The sequence below is a fragment of the Patagioenas fasciata genome, chromosome Z (assembly GCF_037038585.1).
Source record: "Patagioenas fasciata isolate bPatFas1 chromosome Z, bPatFas1.hap1, whole genome shotgun sequence".
Lineage (NCBI taxonomy): Eukaryota > Metazoa > Chordata > Aves > Columbiformes > Columbidae > Patagioenas > Patagioenas fasciata.
This window is the reverse complement of record NC_092560.1, coordinates 67,577,716-67,598,800: the sequence shown is the minus strand read 5'-3', so window position 1 is coordinate 67,598,800 and position 21,085 is coordinate 67,577,716. Positions and strand designations below refer to the sequence as shown.

Sequence of the window (21,085 nt, the reverse complement as noted above, 5' to 3'; positions counted from 1 at the left end):
TAAAGCAACAGAGCAGCAACTGAAGAGCCTGCTCCCCTGCTTTGCCTACAGAGGTTAACTTCTTTGCCAGCTTAGTTCTACAAGGAAATAAATTCAAAGTGAAAGGAGAAGCAGACCACAAGATTAAATTCAGAGAAAAATGAGAAGGGGCTTAATATTTTCCTCCCACTTGTTGGAAACAGCAAGAACTTCTAGTAGCTGTGTTCCTTGAGATCAGCTTGTGCTCCTTATGGCAGTCAAATGGCACTGAAAAGTTTTCAGAAACCAAACACTCTACCTACCAAAATCCTCCTATGCTACAAAATACCAAGCTCACATGTACCTCACAAAAAAAACCATGTATCTGCCGCACATTTTTGATGTTTTACAGTTGATTGATTAGCTTTATCTATAACAGCCCCTCGCTTTTCTAGTTTTAGCTTTTGCCTACATGAACAATTGCCAGTTTTATATTTAATTTAAAGCAGCACAGACATAAAGGTACAGCCTAATTCAAACAGCGACAGCAACCTGCATTTCTGAACTAATCCAGCTTCTGACGGTAACTGATACGCCCCCTTATTTATTCATAAAATTACAGAAGGGGTTGATAACAATTCTATAGGGGCACCATACAGAAACATATTCACAAAGGAGAAAAGACAACCCAAACCTAGTTCGCTGAATTGTTTATAGTTTTAAAAAAGCACAGGTAGCCACACAGAGATAAAAGATAAGGCTTTGTTTCTAAGTTTTGTTTGTTTGTTTGTTGTTTTTGTTTTTGGATTCCAGTGTCTTGTGCAAAAATGAGTTCCTAATCATCCTGCAGAGGGGAATCAAGCATCTTGTCCAAAAGCAATACTGGAATACACACACATCTGCATTTTCACATAATTGCCCTATCTTGACTTTTTAAATTTAAAATAAAATTTAAAAACCTTGAGTCATGACCATTGAATTTATAGATTTGTATTTCCAGAAAGTCAGCAGCCTACTATTTTCAGCAGTCATGCTCAAAGTGTTCTTCTACCTATACAGCATTTTTTTCCTAAAAATTTATGTACGAAGCAGGAAGAGAACTGATCAGGTCTGACAGGCTCACGTCTGTGTTACAGATACTTACATACACACACACACACACATTAATCTTTAAAAAGTCTAATAAGGTCATACATATTGTTCCAGTTTTGCCAAATACTTTAAATCAGGTATTGGGAAACAAAGCATACGCTGCTGGCAAAACCTAAAACAGGAACACAGCATTTCTAGGTATGGTGATTAACAAACATTCTGCTCTCCGTTAAACTGGGCAGAAAGCCTGATTTTTATTACCTTAGAAGGGGAGCCCTCTGCCGGGTGAGGCACGGATGCGCAAGGCCGTCTCCCCGGACGGACCGCAGGACGGACCGCAGGACGGACCGCAGGACGGACCGCAGGACGGACCGCACCGTCTCCCGGGACCGACTGCCCTCTGCTCTCTCCAAACAGGGCTCGGCATTGCCGACAGTCCAGCCCAGGCCGTGATACGATGCAGAAAAGTCCTGACAAGGGGCAGCGTTCCTACATCTGTTAGTGTCCCCAAGACATGACTGACCGGGCAGCGGGGCGAGCCTGAGCACCGCAGCAGTGCAGGGGAGCTCTGCGTCTGACCCCAAGGGGAACAGAATCAGCCCAGACACTCCCCTGATCTGGCAGTTATGCTACCATGTTCGCTAACATTTTGCGCAGCTAAAAGCAAAAGGTCTGCATCTTGGCAATACTGTCAGAACTGTCACACCATCCCAGTCACATGTAAGGCAGTTCTCATTACCTCAGTCATTCTTACCTATGGCCTTGTGAGGCGTAAAACCTACCTCTTCATGCATAAAACTGCAATATTTTACAGGTTGAGCCATTATTTTCAGTGTTATTTACAGGAATAAACAGCCTAGAGAAGCAGCTCGGCCTGAGTTAGAGCAGAGGCCCTTGGGGGCTTCAGTCAGCCCCGCAGGACAGCAGCTCCATATCGCTGCTCTGCCCACCTCACCGCACCCTGCCGGCACATACCCCCTTCCCCTTCGCCTTCCTGGGGTAGGACACACCTTAATTTCACACACCCAAAGCCACTGCATGATCCTTATCACCTCCCTGTCTCCACGAGTTCCGCTTGAAAATCCTTTCCCAGCTCTCCCATTGCCCATTGTCCTGTGCACAACCTGCATCCCAGTCGCCATATCCAAACTCACTGTGCTGCCCCCAGCACACAACGGGCCCCACGGATGCCTCTGGGACCTGCATCCAGGGCAGGCCTCCACCAGACAGGAAAGCCAGGTGCCTTCACTATCCCCAAGAATTAACTGAAAAAAATCCAGTCTTCTATACCTACAAACATAGCCTGTTTTTTGCATATTTACCTCTAAATGCACACACACCTTCACAACTCTGTATGATGTGTGAGACATATACAGCACTGCTAGCTATAATCTGTTACAACTAAGATTTTTTTGTCAGACTGCTTTGAATAGCATATTTAGAGACATGCTTTTGTTTCTCACTGTAAAATCAGCATTACTCTTCAAATTACAGCCTGTGTGACTGATCATCAGGTTAGGTGTTAAAGTGTTAAATCACCTAGTTTACTCACTAACATCACCTTTTGGCTCTCCTGCTGATAAAGAATGACATGGGAATCATAAAACGGATCTGATTACCACTTCTTCAAAACACCAACCGCTTCTCCAATCTTACTTCTGCAACATTACTTTGTCTTCACCTACTACACACAGAGGCACAACAGGTATTTTAACTTCAATACTTTAAATTTTGTGGAGGGCTAAGCACTACTCTAATTCACAAACTAAAATGCAGTTTTCTGTTGAATACTGTGACAGAGAGAAAAAAAAAATAATAAAATCAGTCCACATTGCCTAGGACTAACTCCCGGTTTTGTATTATGGTGCACAATGCATCACTCTAGCTACAAGATGTCCAATTAAAGATACCTAATTTAAGATACTAATTTTAAGGCATGTTAAGATATAAGGTCCAATTCCATACTTTCTATTGCTTCGAGTCAAGAAGGATCATTAGTGGGTGATGTGATAAGAAAAAACTTCACGGTTGTGCAAAGATCTCCTCCCTATTCACATCAGTTATCTCCAATACCACATGCAATGTATCTGTGTACTGTGTAAGAAACCACTAAAATATTATGCACAGCTTTGTTTTAGGCATAATGTTTTCACCCAGGCTTAAGAATAACTAAAAGAAAAAAGAAAGGAGGAAGCTATCACTGCAGCCTGTGAAGAAGAAACCTGGCAGCATTGAATTCCCCATTATGGCTTAGTTGTCATGACATTATTTTCAACAAGTAAGATTCCTTCTGTTTAAAACCTCTTAATTTCTGCACTTTTAAAATTTTATTATAGATTGTCATTCTCAGAACAATTATATGACAAATAAGTTATCTTTTGTAAGAATCTTCCTTTTATTACAATGTCTCTAAAAAATTTTTATGGAAACTCAAGGCACTACAAGCAATAATGCTGAAGATGATAATTCTGAAAAATACATCTTAGAGACTTCTATGAGAACTATAAAAACAGAGCACTTCAGATTATCAGGTCAGTGAATGATTTTGGTGTGGAAAACAGACTTGCGTCCTAATCTTTTAAACTTACATAACATTATTCAAGCACTTCCCAGGCCTAAGAGCAGAGGCTAGCTAACCATTGACTACGAAGCTTGACAATTTTTATTTGAAGTTTTTTTCAGCATATTAATAGATGTACAAATGTTCAACTAAAAAACATTTCACTGCCCAGGATGGACATCAAAGTGCACAGGGAAGGAATTCTATTTTTGTAACAATAAACTATTGCATTACAAAACATTAATTAACACAGAAGCCATATTGAAAACCAGCAGATCTCAGATCACAATTATCAATGTAGTGTCAAACCCTATAAATCTCATGGATCCAGCAACATTTCTTCAAGCACCCTAATGACAGTCTCAAGATGACTACACTTGTCCTCATTAGTAGTTTTAGCATCAACACCTTTCACTTTTAGACTTTCCTCATATGAAGCAACTCAGGATGATACGCAATCAAGTGATCTCCTAAGCGCAACTTAAGAAACTATCACTTTGAAACTTAAGAAACTCTCACTGTTGACCCTACTTTTGTGACTATCCAATTAGTGCCTCGAGCCATATAAATTTACATACTCTAAAGCATTTGAAAGCATATAATTTTTTAAAAAATGCTACTAGCAAACTCTTTAGAATATTAGAGGATTCAATAAGACATTTTGCTTTTTAAGGCTTATAACAGGTGGCAAAGGAAAGACTCCCCTCCCTGGTTGTTATGAAGCATTAGTAAGAGAAATACGCAGTGGTTTTGGAGATGCCTGCTTAATTATTTTGACAAAATTGAACAAAACCAAATAGGTATAAATCAGCTGAAAACAGAAGTACACTAAATGTTAGGGAAAGTTTCCTAAGTAATAAAGCCTGCAAGGTTGAAAAAGCATTCCAGTCACGGCAACAGGAACAAAAAAACCTTAGCTATTGTAAATTAATCCTCATTAGTTGAAGCGGATTATACAAAGTGTCCACCTGAAATACGAGAAAGAGTGCTTTTCTGCTGCTGCTTTTCTACTTCTGTGTTCTAGCTCTTCAAACCTTAAGGAGCCCTACAAATCCTACTGCCATGAGCTCTACTTTGTACTCTGAATAAAGAGGTGGAAGAGCTGCAGCCTGCCCAGTGTTATGTTCACCACTGCCCCATCCTTTGTTCAGATATTCTCTATTTATAAGCTGTAATCTGAATTACTTTAAACTAACATCTAAAGTCCTCCTGCATTAATAATTTCTTTTGCACATATCATTAGCAACTCTGCCTTGCACCTTTCAAATACCTGATTTTAAAACCGAGGACTTTTGTATAAACCGGAGTTGGGTTTTATTGTTTGTTAACCAAATTAGATGCTAACTCACAGAATCAGAAGCGTAATCTAATTTTCTTGAATGGGGTTTTAATATTTTCTGCATTGTTCACTAATATTGATAAATAAAAATTTTGAGTCTCTGGAGTAAAAAAACCCATATGTGTAAATAAAGGGGGAAATGTTAATTTCTTCCAACAATCTCTATGGGGTCTTGCAGTTCTAACAAGATTTGCCAGGGAGTAGAGTGAGAGTCAAATAAAATCTTCCAGAATTCACCACACCACCATTGTATATACATTCTATTGGTTTACAGGTCATAAAAATGCCCAAATTCCTATTCGCTGTTTACTGAAAAAGAAAAGAAAGTCCTAAAGTTGCATAACTGCGGGTACTAAAATGATTTTAATGAAGAAGACAATTTCTTACAAAACAAATGTTGCACACCACTATAGAACACATGAACAACTTATATTTAGTTCTGTAGTTACGCACTTTTGCATTGAGTTTGATTAAAAAAGAAAACCAACAAGCATTTGCTGTCCTTAAGTTGAATTTTTAAATTGAAAAGAAAAAATGGTATATAACTTTTAAAATCAAAAGTAGTTTTTACCTGGTACAGGCTGTCTCTCATTCCACTCACTTGTGATTAAAACCTCTAGGATTTTTATGTGCTGTTCAGTATTATCAGAACTGCAAGAGATGGATCAGACAGTAAGAACTAGGAAAAATGCAGAAGTTTATGTTAGAATTAGTAAAAAAAAAAAAAGTAAAAACATACAACAATGCCCTCATCATTAGAAGATCAGAAAATTAATTCATTAAACTTACTTTTGTATATAATTAACTCATAGTTACAGTACAAAATATAATAAAGATGACCCACGTACCTTGCTATCTGGAATTTGAAAAGCAGAGGGCTGAAAATTTCAGCCAGAGACCTTGTGTTCAGGAGATTTTTGCTGGAGGCTTGACAAACTCTGAGGAAATGTTTGAGCAAATACTGGAGTGTGAGCCAATACTGGGGAGGTATATTTGGAGATCTGATGAGTTTCTTCAGCAACTGAGCATATTCCTCTGAGCTCTGCACTTCTGCAAGCAAACAGATAAAAGGCTCTTGATATCAGCAAAGAAATATTGAACAAGTAAAATATAACTCCTTTGGAAGCATCAATTTTACAGAAAAAAAAAAAAATCTGTCCTGCATTAGTGCCGTAAGACTTCTTCCTTCTTTTGCAAAAAGTAAAATGCTCAGGGAAGAGTAAAGAACAAGTATTTAAAAGTCAAGTGGAAACAGATATGCATTTTGGTAAAAACCACAATATGTTCAGAGTGTGCTGGTAGAAGTCTGTCTTGTGTTTAGAGTCACATATGATTGGGTAATTCTGAGATGCACTAGATAAGTCTCACAGGTGCTGTTCTAACTTTGAAGGTTACCAGCAACAATATCCTGTCCTGAGATATATAACAGAATACTTGGCCCACATGCTGAAAGCCCATAAGCTATATTTGTTTGAAATTACCACTGTAGATGATGAATCTTACATGCATGTACTTCTCACTTCATAATCTGCAACTTCCAACGTACTGCAGAACACCATGACCTCTACTACATTTACTTTGTCAGCACTGATAAAAAGTTAAAAATTAGCTTTCTCCATACAGATAAGTCCTTGATTTTTCTCCCCAGTTTTTCTGTAGTTATTCTACTTACTAAAATGAGAACTGTGTTATCCTTTGTATTTTCCATTATGTTTACCTAAATAGATAGGTAAATAACGCAGGTCTAGATCTGAATTGAAACAGCTGTCATCAAAAGTGGTAAAGGTGTATTTGTTTTCTGAGATGCTGCCAAGTTGTGCAGAACCTTCCCTGTTCTGTGGGTGACAGCTGGATCACTGGATATTCAGAATGCTAATAAAAACTTTTTTGCTTGACATTTGAAATAATGTGATAGTTATACCTTGAGCTACAGAAATCATGTCACTGTAAACAGCTGCTGGAATGATGGGATTTGGCAGGTCCAGGAGATACCTCTTGAGAGCATCTGATAAAGTGTGCACATCAAATGTCTCTAAATCCAATGAAGAGGCATCTAAAGGGAAAGAGCAACATACTTGTTAGGCATCAGAAACTGGAAAAATATAAAGGCTCATGATTTAAGGGCTTTCTATCAATTCAAAACTGCTAACTTAGATCTGGTTTAAAGAGAACAACTCTTTAAGAAAGACTGTAAGACACCACGAAGTATCTCTGAGATGAAGACCACATAGTGCTCAACACCATGCCCAGGCCTTTGGCACCTGATGAACTAAACGGCTTCCACAGGTGTGTGTGGCCTTCTGTGATACACAGTGCAGGGCTGAACTCAGAATAACAGCAGTTATGTGCTGCATATTGGCAACGTTACAGAACATCAGAATATTTTTAACAGGTCTCTCTTTTACCTGTAAGTATTTTGTGTGAGAAATAAGTACTAATCAAGGGTTTGGGAAAATGCAGGTTCTCTACTTGTAGCTACTTCTATTATGACTGGAAGTTTCATTAGCAACTTCGGGTTCCAAGCCTGTAAATATTTAAGTGAGTAAATTGAAACAAATACACACGTGCAGAACCAGGTGCTTGGTGTTTTCTACAGCTGTTAGAATTTATCCTGTAAAACCTGACATCCTTCCAGGATAGTTATGACTTGGTCTAGTGTTTGGGAATGTCACATCAAAGGCTACTTGTTACCCTTGAAGCAAGGAGTATCAGCAGCAAAAATAAAAATAGGAAAATACAGAAAGGCCTACTTAGTGCAAGCAAGATTAGGATTCATCTTAAAATTTGAAGCTCTGGCTCAGTGAAGTCCTAAATATTTACAAAGGTGCATAGAACTTAGAGGTACAAGAATTTAAGAGGTATTAATGCTGACCAACCTTCTAGGCTAGCCAAGACCCCTGTAAAATAACTCCTAAACCTAGTAGGCCAGTTTCAACCAAATTCATCTGGGAGGCAGTGGAATCAGATTTGTGGTATGTCTACACCTACTGTGAAAAAAGGCCGTCAAGAGCTGGTAGTGAGAAACTTACTGCTCCTCTGCCTCCCTTCTCTTTTCCCCAAAGGAAAGCTTGCAGTATGAGCTCAATTCTTATTAGACACCAAAGAATTTACCTGGTGAAAAAGACACTGTGAACGGCTCAGAAGATAAAAAAACTTATAGTGTGGATACGAATTCTCCAAGAGCAATTATGTGTCAAAGAATCCAACCACAAATCCATAAGAAAGTTTTCATTAGTTTTGCTGCTCACAGCATGGTTTTTTATTTCATAAGCCAAGTCAAATCCTGGTTCTTTCAGTGTTGAGCCATTCTCTGAAGTATATCCCAAATTATTGTAATGAATACATGAGTAACAAACTTGCAGTACTCTGCCACATTTTGGGTGTAATGTCATAAACAGACATGAACTCTTCCATCTGCTGAGCTGGCCAGATGCAACTCATCTCTGATTTTGGAGCGAGATAGCACTGTGTTGAAGCTAGCAGGCAGTTAAGCTATTAATGAGAGCATTTTAACCATAAGCAGAACAGCACACTAATGCACTTCACAACAACTTTGAGACCAAAGCCAACTTTGCTTTCTGAATTAGCACTCTGCTAATTCAAAGAGAGTAGGTGGAGCAGATGAGATCTGTCTGCATCCATGTATGTGGACACCCACTACACCGGCTCTGTCCTGGAAGATTCTGATCCTATCACAAAGAGAACTCAGAAAGATATACTGAAGGGTAAAGTGCTGTTTTCTTTTGTCAAACCTAATTACATTTTAAATAAAAATACCAGTAAACCACAGTTTCTTGATCTGAGGAGACAGATGAAATTTAGAAGTTTAGAGACTTAAAAAGGGATTCAGATAAATTAAGAGATACATTCACATTGTTGCCATAGAAAATCTGGATTTATCTAGACTGAAAAATATCATTACAATACTAAAATTACAGCTTAGGCGGCTAGCACCACATGCATATCTCCTCTTCCTGTTTGCTGCACTCATATACTACTTCACTGCCACCATAATCAGAAGACAGGATGCCCTTTTGATTTGAAGGAACAGACAACTCACGGTATCATCTCTTGTTCATTTTGTTAATATTTCCAATTACTAAAACTAAAGAGAGATAATTCACAGTTTGAGTTTGCCTCCTTTGTCCCTTTGGCAACATGGCATGTAACCAGTTTCATTTTCTAGCCCTTGTATTTTTGTGCTCTTTTATGCAAGTGGGAGTTCACACCCTACACTGCACAGCTTGCGATGCTGTGGCCAAGCACTCTTCCTACAACAGCTCCTGATCAATCATACTGCAACTGAGTGTTGCCATGGCAGTATATTCTGTCCTGAAGCAGAAATGAAGAGTATCTAGAAGAGACAGAAATATATTTCAGCAAATGTGAACGGGTATGTGGTGTTACTGGTGTAGTTGCATTTTACTGTCCAAAACCTGAGAACCCAGCCTGCTGGAGCAACATTAATTCAGTTATCTTTCCCTTCCAGCATCATCTCTGTAGCAAGCAGTGATTGTGCAGGTATTGCTTCTTGTCCTACTGGACCAAAAAAATGCACACACAGAACTGTATGTAAACAAATGACCATTGGTTTACAAAATAATATGCTGCAGCCTTACAGGAATAGTGTCTCTATCCTGCTTCTGAACAGAACACCTTGTTTTTCTCTGTACAGCTAGACTGTCAGTCTTTGAACAAGCAAGTGACCAAGAAATTATTAAAATGATTACTCTTGGGAAAAAACACGCAGTGAAGCCATGAAAAGAAGAGCAGTCTGACCACAAAATCTGCCTAGTGCTTTCAGGAAGGGAACTATACTTACCACCTTCAAGAATTTGTCTTAGTTCCGCTGAGCTGCTTGAGCCTTGTGTTCCATACAAAGCTGAGGAGTCCAGACCTTCAAAACAAAATTGATGGGATACATTAATATTCCAGTTACTGTTGCCATGACACAACATACTTCTGTTTTCTTCAAATAAGTACTTACAGTATAAATTAGCACCATTCTCCCACCACCATCCACCTACCACACTATGGAATGTCATTGTATTTAAGGCTGTGAGACTGCTCTTTGCACAGGCAAACTGCTGGGTCTGCAGAATGAGCTGGCCAAGGAAGACCAGAGGGGCCAGCAGTCCCATATATTCTGTACAACTCTCCACAGGCTGGCTGTAGAAGGCCAGGACTCAGAAACTGATTAACACACACCAGGGAAGAAAACAGCTTGCAGGAGCATCATAGGAGCCAGATTTTCTTTTACACTCTACATGCCAGCTGGAAACACCAGGTCTTTAAGGCGGATAAGAAGTGTGCAATCTAAGTTAGGCCACCCTACAGGAATCGGACAGCGATGTGACAGAAGTTCTGGCTCACGTCCTAATTAGATTTAAATATTTAACTGAGACTTCTAAGTTACAAGTGTACCTAACCTTTGGCACCCTATGCAGTCAACAGAGACAGAGAGCCCCTTCCACGGGACAGGTAACCCTTAGATCACACCTGACTCTCCATAGAGCCCATAACCTCACAGTGTATGCAGGGTGAGTGTCACAACACTGGTGTGAGAGAAAATGCCTGTGTACTTCACATGGTATGTCTGATAATCACCTGAGTAAGAGGCACCAATACAGTGTTTTCATGTGAAAGATACTGTTTACAACTTAGCTACTTCAGAGGAAATAGAGAAGACATAAGGAAAGAGACTATACCCAGAGATGCAGAGCACTGATGATTTAATAGTATCAGTGGCATTTTCTGGACACAGTATGCAAACTCTTGCTAAATACTGGTCCTTCTCTTTGATACTGGCAAGTTCCCACTCATTTAGGAAAGGCTTATGCTCTCTGAAAATGTCAGAACAGCATGCGAGAACCTGTGTCCCCAAGGACAGGAGCCTGAGTCTGATCAGAATACCTCTTTTCCTCTCACTCCCTGGCTACAAGGCCACTGAATGAGGTGAACCCACTGAGCTGCTTCTTACCGCATGAGGACCGTGAAGGTGACATCAGGGCAAGAGCCAGGAGGAGAGAAATAGGGCAAAAGAGGCAAGATGTAGGAGAAGAAAGGAGAAAGCCTCCACAGCATGGAGAGACATCAACACAGGAAAGCAAGACAGCGAAAAACCATAAAAATAACATTGGTTTGCTCAGCATAGAGCAGCAATAAAGAACTGGGTGCTGAAGTATTAAAAGAGTTCTTGTAACTTTTTCATATTTTATTTTTCCTGCTTTGGTGCAAAACATTACTTGTTTGGCTGCATATATCCAATGAAATGTTTAGATGGCATTTCCATAACCACCTTAAGGCACTTATCAGTAAAAAAAAACCAAAGCAATACCAAACCAATCTCCCTTACTTTTCTATAATACTTATAGTAGTTATTAAATGTCATTTGAGGTAAACTTTGGTTTTGCTCCTACAGTCCAAATAGCCTCTACATAGCAGAAACCAATGCATCAAACCTTTAATGAGATTATTTCATATCTGTTGAGTAATGTGATGCATTAGCAGCTCTAGAAAGGGGAGATGCCAGCTTTGGATCTGATTCTGCAATCTGGTTCACATAACTAACAAAAAAAGTGGCAGATCATTCTTCATCCTACCTTTCTTTTCAATGGTCTCCACTATCTTGATAAGAATCGGTGGAGCAACATCAGGAGGTGCGAACTGCTCGGTAAGATCTGGAAGTGAAAAAGCTGTAAAAGAAGAAGAAAAAAAAAATAAGCCAAGCTACGGTTGAATGCAAATTCTGTTTATCACAGTCAAGACACATAATGCAACCATTTAATTTTTAAGTATGGAACAAATATCCCACTTGTCAGGCATAAATGAGAACACGCCACAAATAATCAGGAAGCTGAATAAAAATGATGACAGTTGCATTTTTATAGCACTTTGTTTTAGGGACCTCAGGCAATCCTAGAATCACTCCCCATATTCCTAGGAAAGGAAAAGACAATATAAGTTCGCAGTCTATGGAGAGGCAGAAATACAGTGCAAGGAAGAAAAAATCTTTTGGTCTGAAACATTTAGATCCAGCATGTACCAGATGAGGGAGCTAAACACATCACCACCTGGGAGCTGCTGATCCTCTGGATAAAACAGACTTTCAAAGGCCTGAAATAGCAGTACAAATAAGTATTTCACACTCATTCAATAACTTATGTTTGCTTTTGATTTTTAAGCATAATACTACTAAGAGTACTGGTTTTTTGATGCAAGAATTTTCTTTTTTTACAATGAATGGTTAAGAATAAATAATTGTATAATCAGAAAGAGACATTTTGCAGCTTCAAACCAGCCTGTATATGGATTTTCTACAAAGTCAATTTTCACACAATCCAGTTGCTCCACAAAGGAAACACACTGTATAAAGGAATGTTCTGGCTCTGTAATATGAGGGATGATCTATCTGTAAACACACTATCTTTTGCCAAAAGAATAATTTGAAAGTTTTAGAGAGGTCCTGTTTAACTCTTGGAAAGCAAGAACATGTACATAAAGATACTATTAAACTACTGCCAGAAACATCTGGCACAGTTTAATGGTTTATGATTGATAAACAAATCTTAAACACTGAAGTAAAAGCTGCCAGTTGCCTAAGAGATGGTGATCTCTGTGCGATTAACCTCACCACAGACAAATATAGAGCAATTCTTAAACACACATGCACGTATGTGCCTGCATGCATATGTATACATACGTGCACAAGTATACATACATGCACATCCAGTATTTCTGGAAGACTGAAGCTGAACAGAAGTATGAAGATAAATAAGTAGAAGAAGAAAAAGACAATAACAACAACAACAACAACAAAAAAAGGCCAAACCCAACAGCAAAATATGAATAGAGAGTTTAAAAAAAAAACCTTTGAGATACCACAAAAATTAAATGTACTACAACTAAGAAAGAGGAAGCAGACAATTTTAGCTGAAAATTCATCCTATTTTGGAAGCAACAATTAGATTTTTTTTTTAAATGCTAACCATTTAGAAGTAGTAAGACAGCAAGGAAGGTACAGAGGAAGTTTGGAAGCACAGAAAACTGAAGAGAAAATAAAAATCAATAAATAACAATAGTTCACAAACTAGTAATGGAAGTGGAGCATATTGTGACACTGAGACAAGGCCCTTGCAAAAATAAGCAGAATGATGGTATGATAATGATGGAATACTTTCCAGTCCATTCTTAACTGAGAAGAACATTAGAAAAACATCTGTTAGTCATAACAGTTTAACTTAAGAGGCCCAGAAAATGAGCATCCAGGAGTCCCAAAAGAGTTGCCTAAGCAGATCTCTGGCCTGTTGATGTTACTTTTTAACGACTAGTGGAAAATCAGAGCAATTCTTGAGTATCAAAAGAGTTCTAAAGCCTGAACCACACCCTGAGAGGATGACTACACGCTAGTTACATTATCAGTACTGGGCAAAATAAACGAAAACCTGATTCTAGACTCATATAATAAAGCAATAATAGTCAGCACTGTAACTAAGGATTGTCTCCACAGCTCTTCAGAGGGTAGCTTCTGTTAAAAACCACACTACTTCCTTCCTTGGTGGCAACATAATTAGTTTAAAAATGCAAGTAAGTAGATACATAAACTCAAAGTTTTGTCAGATGGTTGACTTGTTACGACACTGTAATTAGAAGCAAAATTCAAAGAAAGCACATGGTATATAAGTGTAGCTAATGAGCAGCTCTCCAACTATAGTTATTAATGCATAACAAGCTACTCAGGGAAGGAATGGACTTTTCACCTCTCTAAATCTTCAAATCACTTTCAGGTTCCATGTGGAGCAACTCTTTTAGCTTAACATCGTACCTGCTTTATCAAACACAAGTTGGGCTCAAATGGAAGATACTGCACTCCAAGCAGGCTTTGCTGAGGCATTGTGAAATACAGACCATTTGATTTTAATATTCAGATCAAATAGTTCCTTTCAACCCCAAACTATGAATCTATCTTTTGATGAGAGCAAATCTATTGAAAGAAGAAATGAAAGATCAAATCAGAATCACATCACATGCTATGAAAATACTCAAATTATGAGATACCAATAGACTCACAGAATGCTAAGGGCATAAAATGAATCCCGTACATGGTAGCAGAGGAAGAACAGGTTTTAAGAACAGAGTTTATATATTTTTACTTATGAACATAACTTTCTGCTGCCTTAGGTAGGGAGGTAGTTACATTAAGTACCCTTCTCCCTCTTGCATAACAGCAATGAAATTGCATCATCTCTGAAAAAAGATGCTCATCTCACAATTCCAGCTGGAGGCAGCACGCAGCAACCGTCAACAGCCTAAACTAAATCTGAGGAAGGAAAGGAGATGAAGAAGTAGAGATAGAGACAGAGGGCAGAAGTCAAACCTGACAAGACACTTGGAACATTTCAGGTGACACCTGGGCAGCTCAGGGATGGTCCATCCAGGCTACTGAGCAGCAGACAGAACTATACTTTTTCGCATTGACCAAACTGTGCCTTAAAATCATGGCAAGAGAAACATTCCAAATACCTATAAGCAAGGTGTATTTAGAAAAAAAAAAAAAAAAAAAAAATTCCCACTAGATTTAGATTTTCTACATGAGGGATGGAGTCCAAGCAAAACAAAAAGGAAAACACAATGTCAGGGGGAAGACTTCAGTTCATGGGAAGAAGCCCTTGCAGGGTGAAGAATGACACTACAGAAAACTGATCGTCTCCATGGAACATAAGGAATGGGATGGATGAAGACCCTACCAAGACCCTTCCTGCAACCTACCTGACTCTCCATGCTTTGCATCTACACTTTAAGCAGGATCTTAGCTTATAAACTCTGTTTGTATCCTAATCTGTTACCGAATCTCTTTGTTGTACTGTATTCTTGGATCAATAATATTCTTAGTGAAAGTAAAATACTTTTGGAAGCTATGCATTTATACAAAACACGTAACAGTTCTACAGAACATAAGTAAGTAAAGCAAATGCCACACTGGTTAAAAGGAAAGACATTTCCAACACTTCTCTGCTACATTAAAATACGCAGTTGGAAAAATATTACAGTTTTAGGAGTTCAGAGGATTTCTGTTGTCTCTTCCTACCTATATCCCATTCCTGTTCTCCAAAACTGAAAATTTCTATCCACCAGAGACACTACTGATTTTTTAGGTATGAAGAGAGCCTTCCAAATAATGACACCAATCCCATAAACACATAAACTGTAAAATAATTGTGTATCTGACTGAAAACTCAGGATATTCACCTCTCTTCTAATAGTATGTACACGCTCATTACTAGAAGCTCTACAGCAAAAAGAAAAACACATACACATACACAATAGCAGGTGTAAAACCTATAGTTACCTTCAACTCAGCAATGACACAAGAATACATCCAAGTCACAAAGTTACAGTACTCAGCAACACTGAAAAAAGCACTCACTTCATCAGCATATTGGAGATAGCATTAACAAATTAAAATCACTTAGCCTCCCACCTGTTCCAGGATTTCCTATTCATTGTGCCATCTCCAATATAATTAACTCATAGCACCATACTGACTTGTACTTTAGACTTTCCAACTTTTGCACAAAATAGAAAATTACGTTCATTTAAAGGCAAAAGGCCCCCTGAAACAGACATTTGCCAGGAAAAAAAAAAAAATAATTAGCAGTACTTATAGAACTGAAGGCAGTTTATAACATTTACAGAGAAGACAGACAAATTTGGGAATAATGCCCTCCAGTTTCAAAATGCTGAAAGGAAATGGCCGAGGCTAAACCAAATTAAATTACAGTTACTTTTAGAAAAAACCAATTTGACTCCCAGAGCCAGAATACAAGATACCTTAAAGAAGTCTTGATTCTAGATTACATGGTCCAGAAGAAAATTCAGCATGCATATTAAGATCTACAGAGTAAAAGAGAAGAAAAAAGCCCACACGTAATCTGCATTTAGTACCTGATTTCAAAAGTATCTTTTGCTTTGAGGCATGCTGTACCACTGCACAAAGGTTTGGAGAACCAAATCCACTCTTAAGAATCTGAGCAACTTTGTAGATTCCTTTGCTACAATCCAGTATCAGTTTCTCACTTAAAGCAATCATTCTTCCCCCCTAAGATTCCTGTGATTTTTTTGAAATTCCACGGTCTCCAAAATATTGTTTGGGAAAAGCTGTCATACAGTTTTTGTGTCTTCTTTCTAGCCACAAGTCTGGTAGTGGGTCTCCAGATAGTAAAGACGCCTCTGATGACAGACGATAAAAGCTGGATTTTCCACTAGCTCTATTTTTACCTTGCCGCAGTGAGAACCAATGAGATGAACCACAAGCCAGGGTATGCTGCAATCTGTGAACTCTTCCCCCTCCTTGATAGAGACAGGCATGAACAGCTCTAAAGCAATGGCAATGTGTGGGAGATGAGAGCATACCTTACGTTCAAGGGTTGGCAACACCGCTACGAAGTGCAAGATGAAACCAGCACACAGCTGCACCTTTTGGAAAGGTTCTCAGTAAAAAGAGATACTTTAGAGTTAGTACCTGGCAACGACAAGTGGAAATTTAAAGCTGGAATTTGGCTCCAGAAGTTTCTGAGCCAAATCTTTCATTACTGCTAGAAGAAGAATGAAAATGAATATATATATATATAAAGAATATAACTTAAAATGTAATAATGCAAACCATAGTAAGTAGTTTAATTTCTAAATATTTTACAGGAACTATATACTAATCATTACTTGAATTTAGCCTTGAGTCAAGATTACTCCATGCATGTTCTTTTTTCAGAAATGACATTTAAGTTTGTGTATACATATTACATTTGAAGATAATACAGCTCTACATAAAAGTCTGGTATTCGAGAGCTCAGGCCTTAAGATGATCATAACCGGCCTACGTGCATGCAGATATAATCTTTATGCACTGTATCCACTAACACACTGAATTACGCATGCACAGATTTACACATATCCTTGTTTGAAAGTCATACAATATGTCTAAATGTGAATAGTTTGACTAGCACTGAAATTAACTATAATAAACATAAGCTTATTAATTAACACAGAAGAATAAATGCAAAAGTAAGGGTCATGGTCAAGCAAGTTGTGATAATGCCTCCAACAAAATTAGCTAGCAAAGCGAAGAAACAACGGCTGATTGAGCACCTAATACACTCGTGTGAGCGGCATCATCAGTGATGTAATGCATGACAAGTTGTGGACAGTGGAGGGTTTTCTGCAATGCTTTCCACAATGTTTGGTATTGAAAATTCTAGGAAACATGGGAGCTTGCTTTCTTGACAGAAATGCTGCTATATACTTGACTAGGCATGGGATTAAAAAATGTTCCCCTATTATCACCTATTTTCCTTCAAATCAAATCTGATTTCGATAAGGATCCACATAGCTGAACAGAGTCACTCGTCAGTATACGATGTGAAATCCAAGAGGAAGCACATTGGAAACGGGCAGTTTGGCATTCCCGCACAGCCTTTAGGGCAGGCGTCTGAACCGAAGCAGCCCCACGCACTCCCATGTGCCGACCGCTGGCAACCCCTAGACCACAGACAGCAGTGCTTTGGGAAACTCCAAAAGACAGGCCCACGGAGACACAGGTCCAGATCCTGCAGCACTGGAAGGCACCAGGAGGTGCCCCTGCAGGGGTGACAGCAGAGCCTGATGCTCCTAGGGCCCTGCGGTGGCAGCTGCTCCAGGCGCTGAGTCCCAGTGCCACGGCCCCCTCAGCACCCACACCCATCAGCTGCAGACCAAAGGCCTTACATCCCGTCAGAGAGCAAAACAACTATTACTGACACAAAGCTCCTAACTTCTAGTGAGAGGCCATTTCAGGGTCCGTTACATGTTTTTTTATAGTCTTAAGAAGCAGCAAGCTCCTGCAGAAACTTTCAGCAGACCAGTGTGAAAGATTAAAAACACCCCAGAACCTAGGGAGACAGTTTCCACAGAGCCCTGTGTTTTGCATTCAGTGCCAGATCAAGACAGGAAAAGACAAGTTGGATATTCCAAATAAATACCAGAGAGAAATTCAGTTTGAGATTTCAGGATCATAACTTTGCCTTGGCATTTGTAATTTCAGAGAGCCTAATGACATCTACCAAAAGAACAGGCAGACAGAGTGTTCAGAACTGCCTAAATGCTATCAGCAAAAGGCTCTCACTGGGCAAGGATGAAAGAAAGACAAGAAGGTGACAGCGAAGACAAAGAAGTTGATGTCACTGTGTGTCTCAGATAAATCAAGGACTGTGATAGTAAATTCAGCTGCAACTGCTGGAAGAGAAATATACCTCTCCTTAGACCTCACTGACCTGAAGTGATTTAGTTTGGCTACAGGTAAATTCCCCTAGAGTCTGAAAGTATCACTAAAAAGAGCAGGAAGAAGAAGCTGTTCAGGGCTTACCCACCTTGAGTACTGGTTTAATGACAATGATTCTAAAAGACAACACTATTCATGGAAAAATATGAAAGGATTTAAGCTTCAGTGAACTTGACACATCATTACAAATGGCTTAACAAGTATACTATAACTTGTCTTTTATTTTTATCAGATGTCGTCGTCAAACAGGCAGACTGCAGACTCAGAATACCGCAGAAGCCTTGACAGCCAAAGGAGACTAGATCCAGGAGAAATTAAGAGGTGAAGATTATCCCAGCACTAGAAAAAGGAATGGTCTGGCCCACCAACACAATCAGCCTTCAGGTTCACAAGAAGCCCATATTTATGAAGGCAGAAAAGTGTCTGTGAGTCATGTACTGCGATGTGAGTGACCCCAGAGCTATGGAAAGGAACTGGGAAATGATGCCTGTTGGCGACCTTACATGACAGGAGTACAACTGGGAAGCTGGATGGAAATACTGCCAATTCCAAAATCCTTCAATACTATGTGACAAGCACAGTCTACTTCTTCAATTATTCAGTAGGTGTTGGGTATGAACTAGAGGATGAAATGACAACTTCATTCAGATGTTCTCCGTCAATAGGATGCTGAAGATTTTAGCCACAAGAGGAAATACAGAACTGTACTGAAAAAATGGTTTTTCAAAACAGCTGTCATTCCTCTTTTTCCTTCATCTTCAGTGGAGAAACAACCAAATAAAGCAGAATACACTTCCTAGGGCATCTCAATGACTCTCACGGATAAAAGGTCCTCTGTTAATATGCTTCTGGACTTCAAATTGCTTTTTAAAGCATTCCTATTTCTGGTGTCATCCTACATCAGTAATACAGAGTGACAAGAACTTTCCCAAGGGACTTATTCCAAAGGATGAAAACTGCAGGAGTTCTCACCAGCATAACTTTCTGAACTCCAGCCAGTCCCAGTCTACCGTCCAAAACACATAGCCAGCATTTCCAGAATCCTCTGTGTGAGGCAGGTACTGACAACATCGCCTATAACCCTGAAAAGGGCATTTCAAACTGATTTTTGTAAAAAAATGTATACAACTTGTTATATGTGGCACTCAACAAAACAAAGCCAGGTAGTCATTTCTGCAGGAGGACAAATACATGTATATTACGATTGGGCCATTTTAAGTCCAACCTACTGAATCTAGGGGATTCAGAATAAAAACTGAATGCTACTTCATTCTATCCTGGCTATACTTAATATTGCAAAAAAGCAAAGAGTCACCTGTATAAACCAATAGATTAACTGAGACAAACTAAATAGTTTGCCTAGATGTTTTAAGGGCTATCAGTAATATATGCAAGCAATGAACTGATTAATAAAATACCATGTGCATGGTGGTTAAGTAGGAAGTTTAAGAGGCCAGGAGAAGTAATTCCTCTCTTCATCTCCATTTATAAGGTTGCATCAGCTGCACTCTCGGGGCTAAGGAGCATAAGGTGCAAGTATGGGAACAGAAGTGAAACAAGTCCTGGCAAATACAGAGTAATGCAGGAAAATCTATAAAAAATTGATGGCAGAACTAGACAGAATAAAGCTTTTATTTTATACAGAAAGTCATACTTTATAACATACCAGTTCTCCCAAATGAAATCTGGGGTCTCTTTACTCTTCTCTAGCACAAAACTGAATGCTTGTCACAGAGCTGCTGCCCTAATCAACAAAGAATTTTTCTAAAATGAAGAAAAATGGAAGAGTGGAGAGAAAGTAAAAGAAGACAGTGTCTGACTTGAGGGAAGTTTAGCTGCTTAAATAAGTGGGAAAACAAAACCACCAAGCAATGTAGTGTAGAGTACTATATTCCTTTATAATAGTTTAATACTTTCCATAGTGGCTGCTAATCATATTTCACACTTATTAATTTAATGTTTCATAAAGCCCTATTTCTGTCATCTGTTGAAAGGGAAGTGATACTGTCTGTACTGGGAAGGAATTCTGTACATAATATTCTATCAGATTAAACCTCAGTAACTTTATGAATTATGAGCTGTCAGGCACTTTTCTCATCTGCTACAGAATATACTTCTTAGAAACGGGAGCTATAAATAAGACAACAGATGTTCTTCATTGGCTTCAACTGAAGCACAGACGATTTTTAAAAAGCAGCTTGTAGTTAAGGCTGTTGTAAAGACAGTATTCTGCTTCCCTCTATGGTTGAGTTTTTGCAATACACCTTTTCAAACGAACTGAATCCAGGATTCGAAATGGATGCAAATGTTTACAATTAGTATTAACGTAATCAGAGAAATGAGAAGCCCTGTTCTGAGTAAAAATTGCAAGGCTTCTGAAAAAAAAAATTTAAGCGCAATATTCTGGCATGTGGTACTCTGCATTATAATACCATACATAACACTTAAACTGTTTCACAAAAGAAACCCGTCCAAAAACCCTAGGATGAGATGGAAAAACCACCTGCTTATTCAGCTGTTCTTCCACAGAGCTGTGAGACAAGCAGAAAGAGTAAAATAAGAAATAAGCAAGAACATAGTAAAACGTGCCTTTCTGCTTCTAAGTAGAGGAGGCTACTCAGTAAGCTGAGAAGCACAGAGGGGACCCCGGACAGACATCACTGGAGCTGAACCCCAAGCAGGCTGTCACCAAGGCTTCGTTCCTGCTGGTCTCCAGGAGAGCTGTGTGTTGCTGCTTTCCCACAGTCTGGAGCACAGGGCATGCCTAGAGGCTGCCCACGCTGCTCTCGGGGTGGCAGGCTGACATGTAATTCCCTCCTACCAC

General features: G+C 39.1%; 1 protein-coding gene across 2 annotated transcripts in view; it reads right to left on the bottom strand.

Moving 5' to 3' along the window:
• PIK3R1 (phosphoinositide-3-kinase regulatory subunit 1) overlaps positions 1 to 21,085 on the bottom strand; it is a 62,671-nt gene that overhangs the window by 15,751 nt on the left and 25,835 nt on the right. The window contains exons 1-6 of one of the 2 annotated variants that reach the window (XM_065860209.2): positions 15,894 to 16,157; positions 11,552 to 11,644; positions 9,772 to 9,846; positions 6,871 to 7,002; positions 5,798 to 5,999; positions 5,521 to 5,600 (exon numbers count right to left, since the gene is read on the bottom strand). In XM_065860209.2, coding sequence (XP_065716281.1) covers positions 5,521 to 5,600; positions 5,798 to 5,999; positions 6,871 to 7,002; positions 9,772 to 9,846; positions 11,552 to 11,644; positions 15,894 to 16,038 — 727 coding nt within the window. In that variant the 5' untranslated portion in view covers positions 16,039 to 16,157. Of the gene's footprint in view, positions 1 to 5,520; positions 5,601 to 5,797; positions 6,000 to 6,870; positions 7,003 to 9,771; positions 9,847 to 11,551; positions 11,645 to 15,893; positions 16,158 to 21,085 lie in introns of those variants that run through there. The other variant, XM_065860208.2, reaches the window with a different exon arrangement.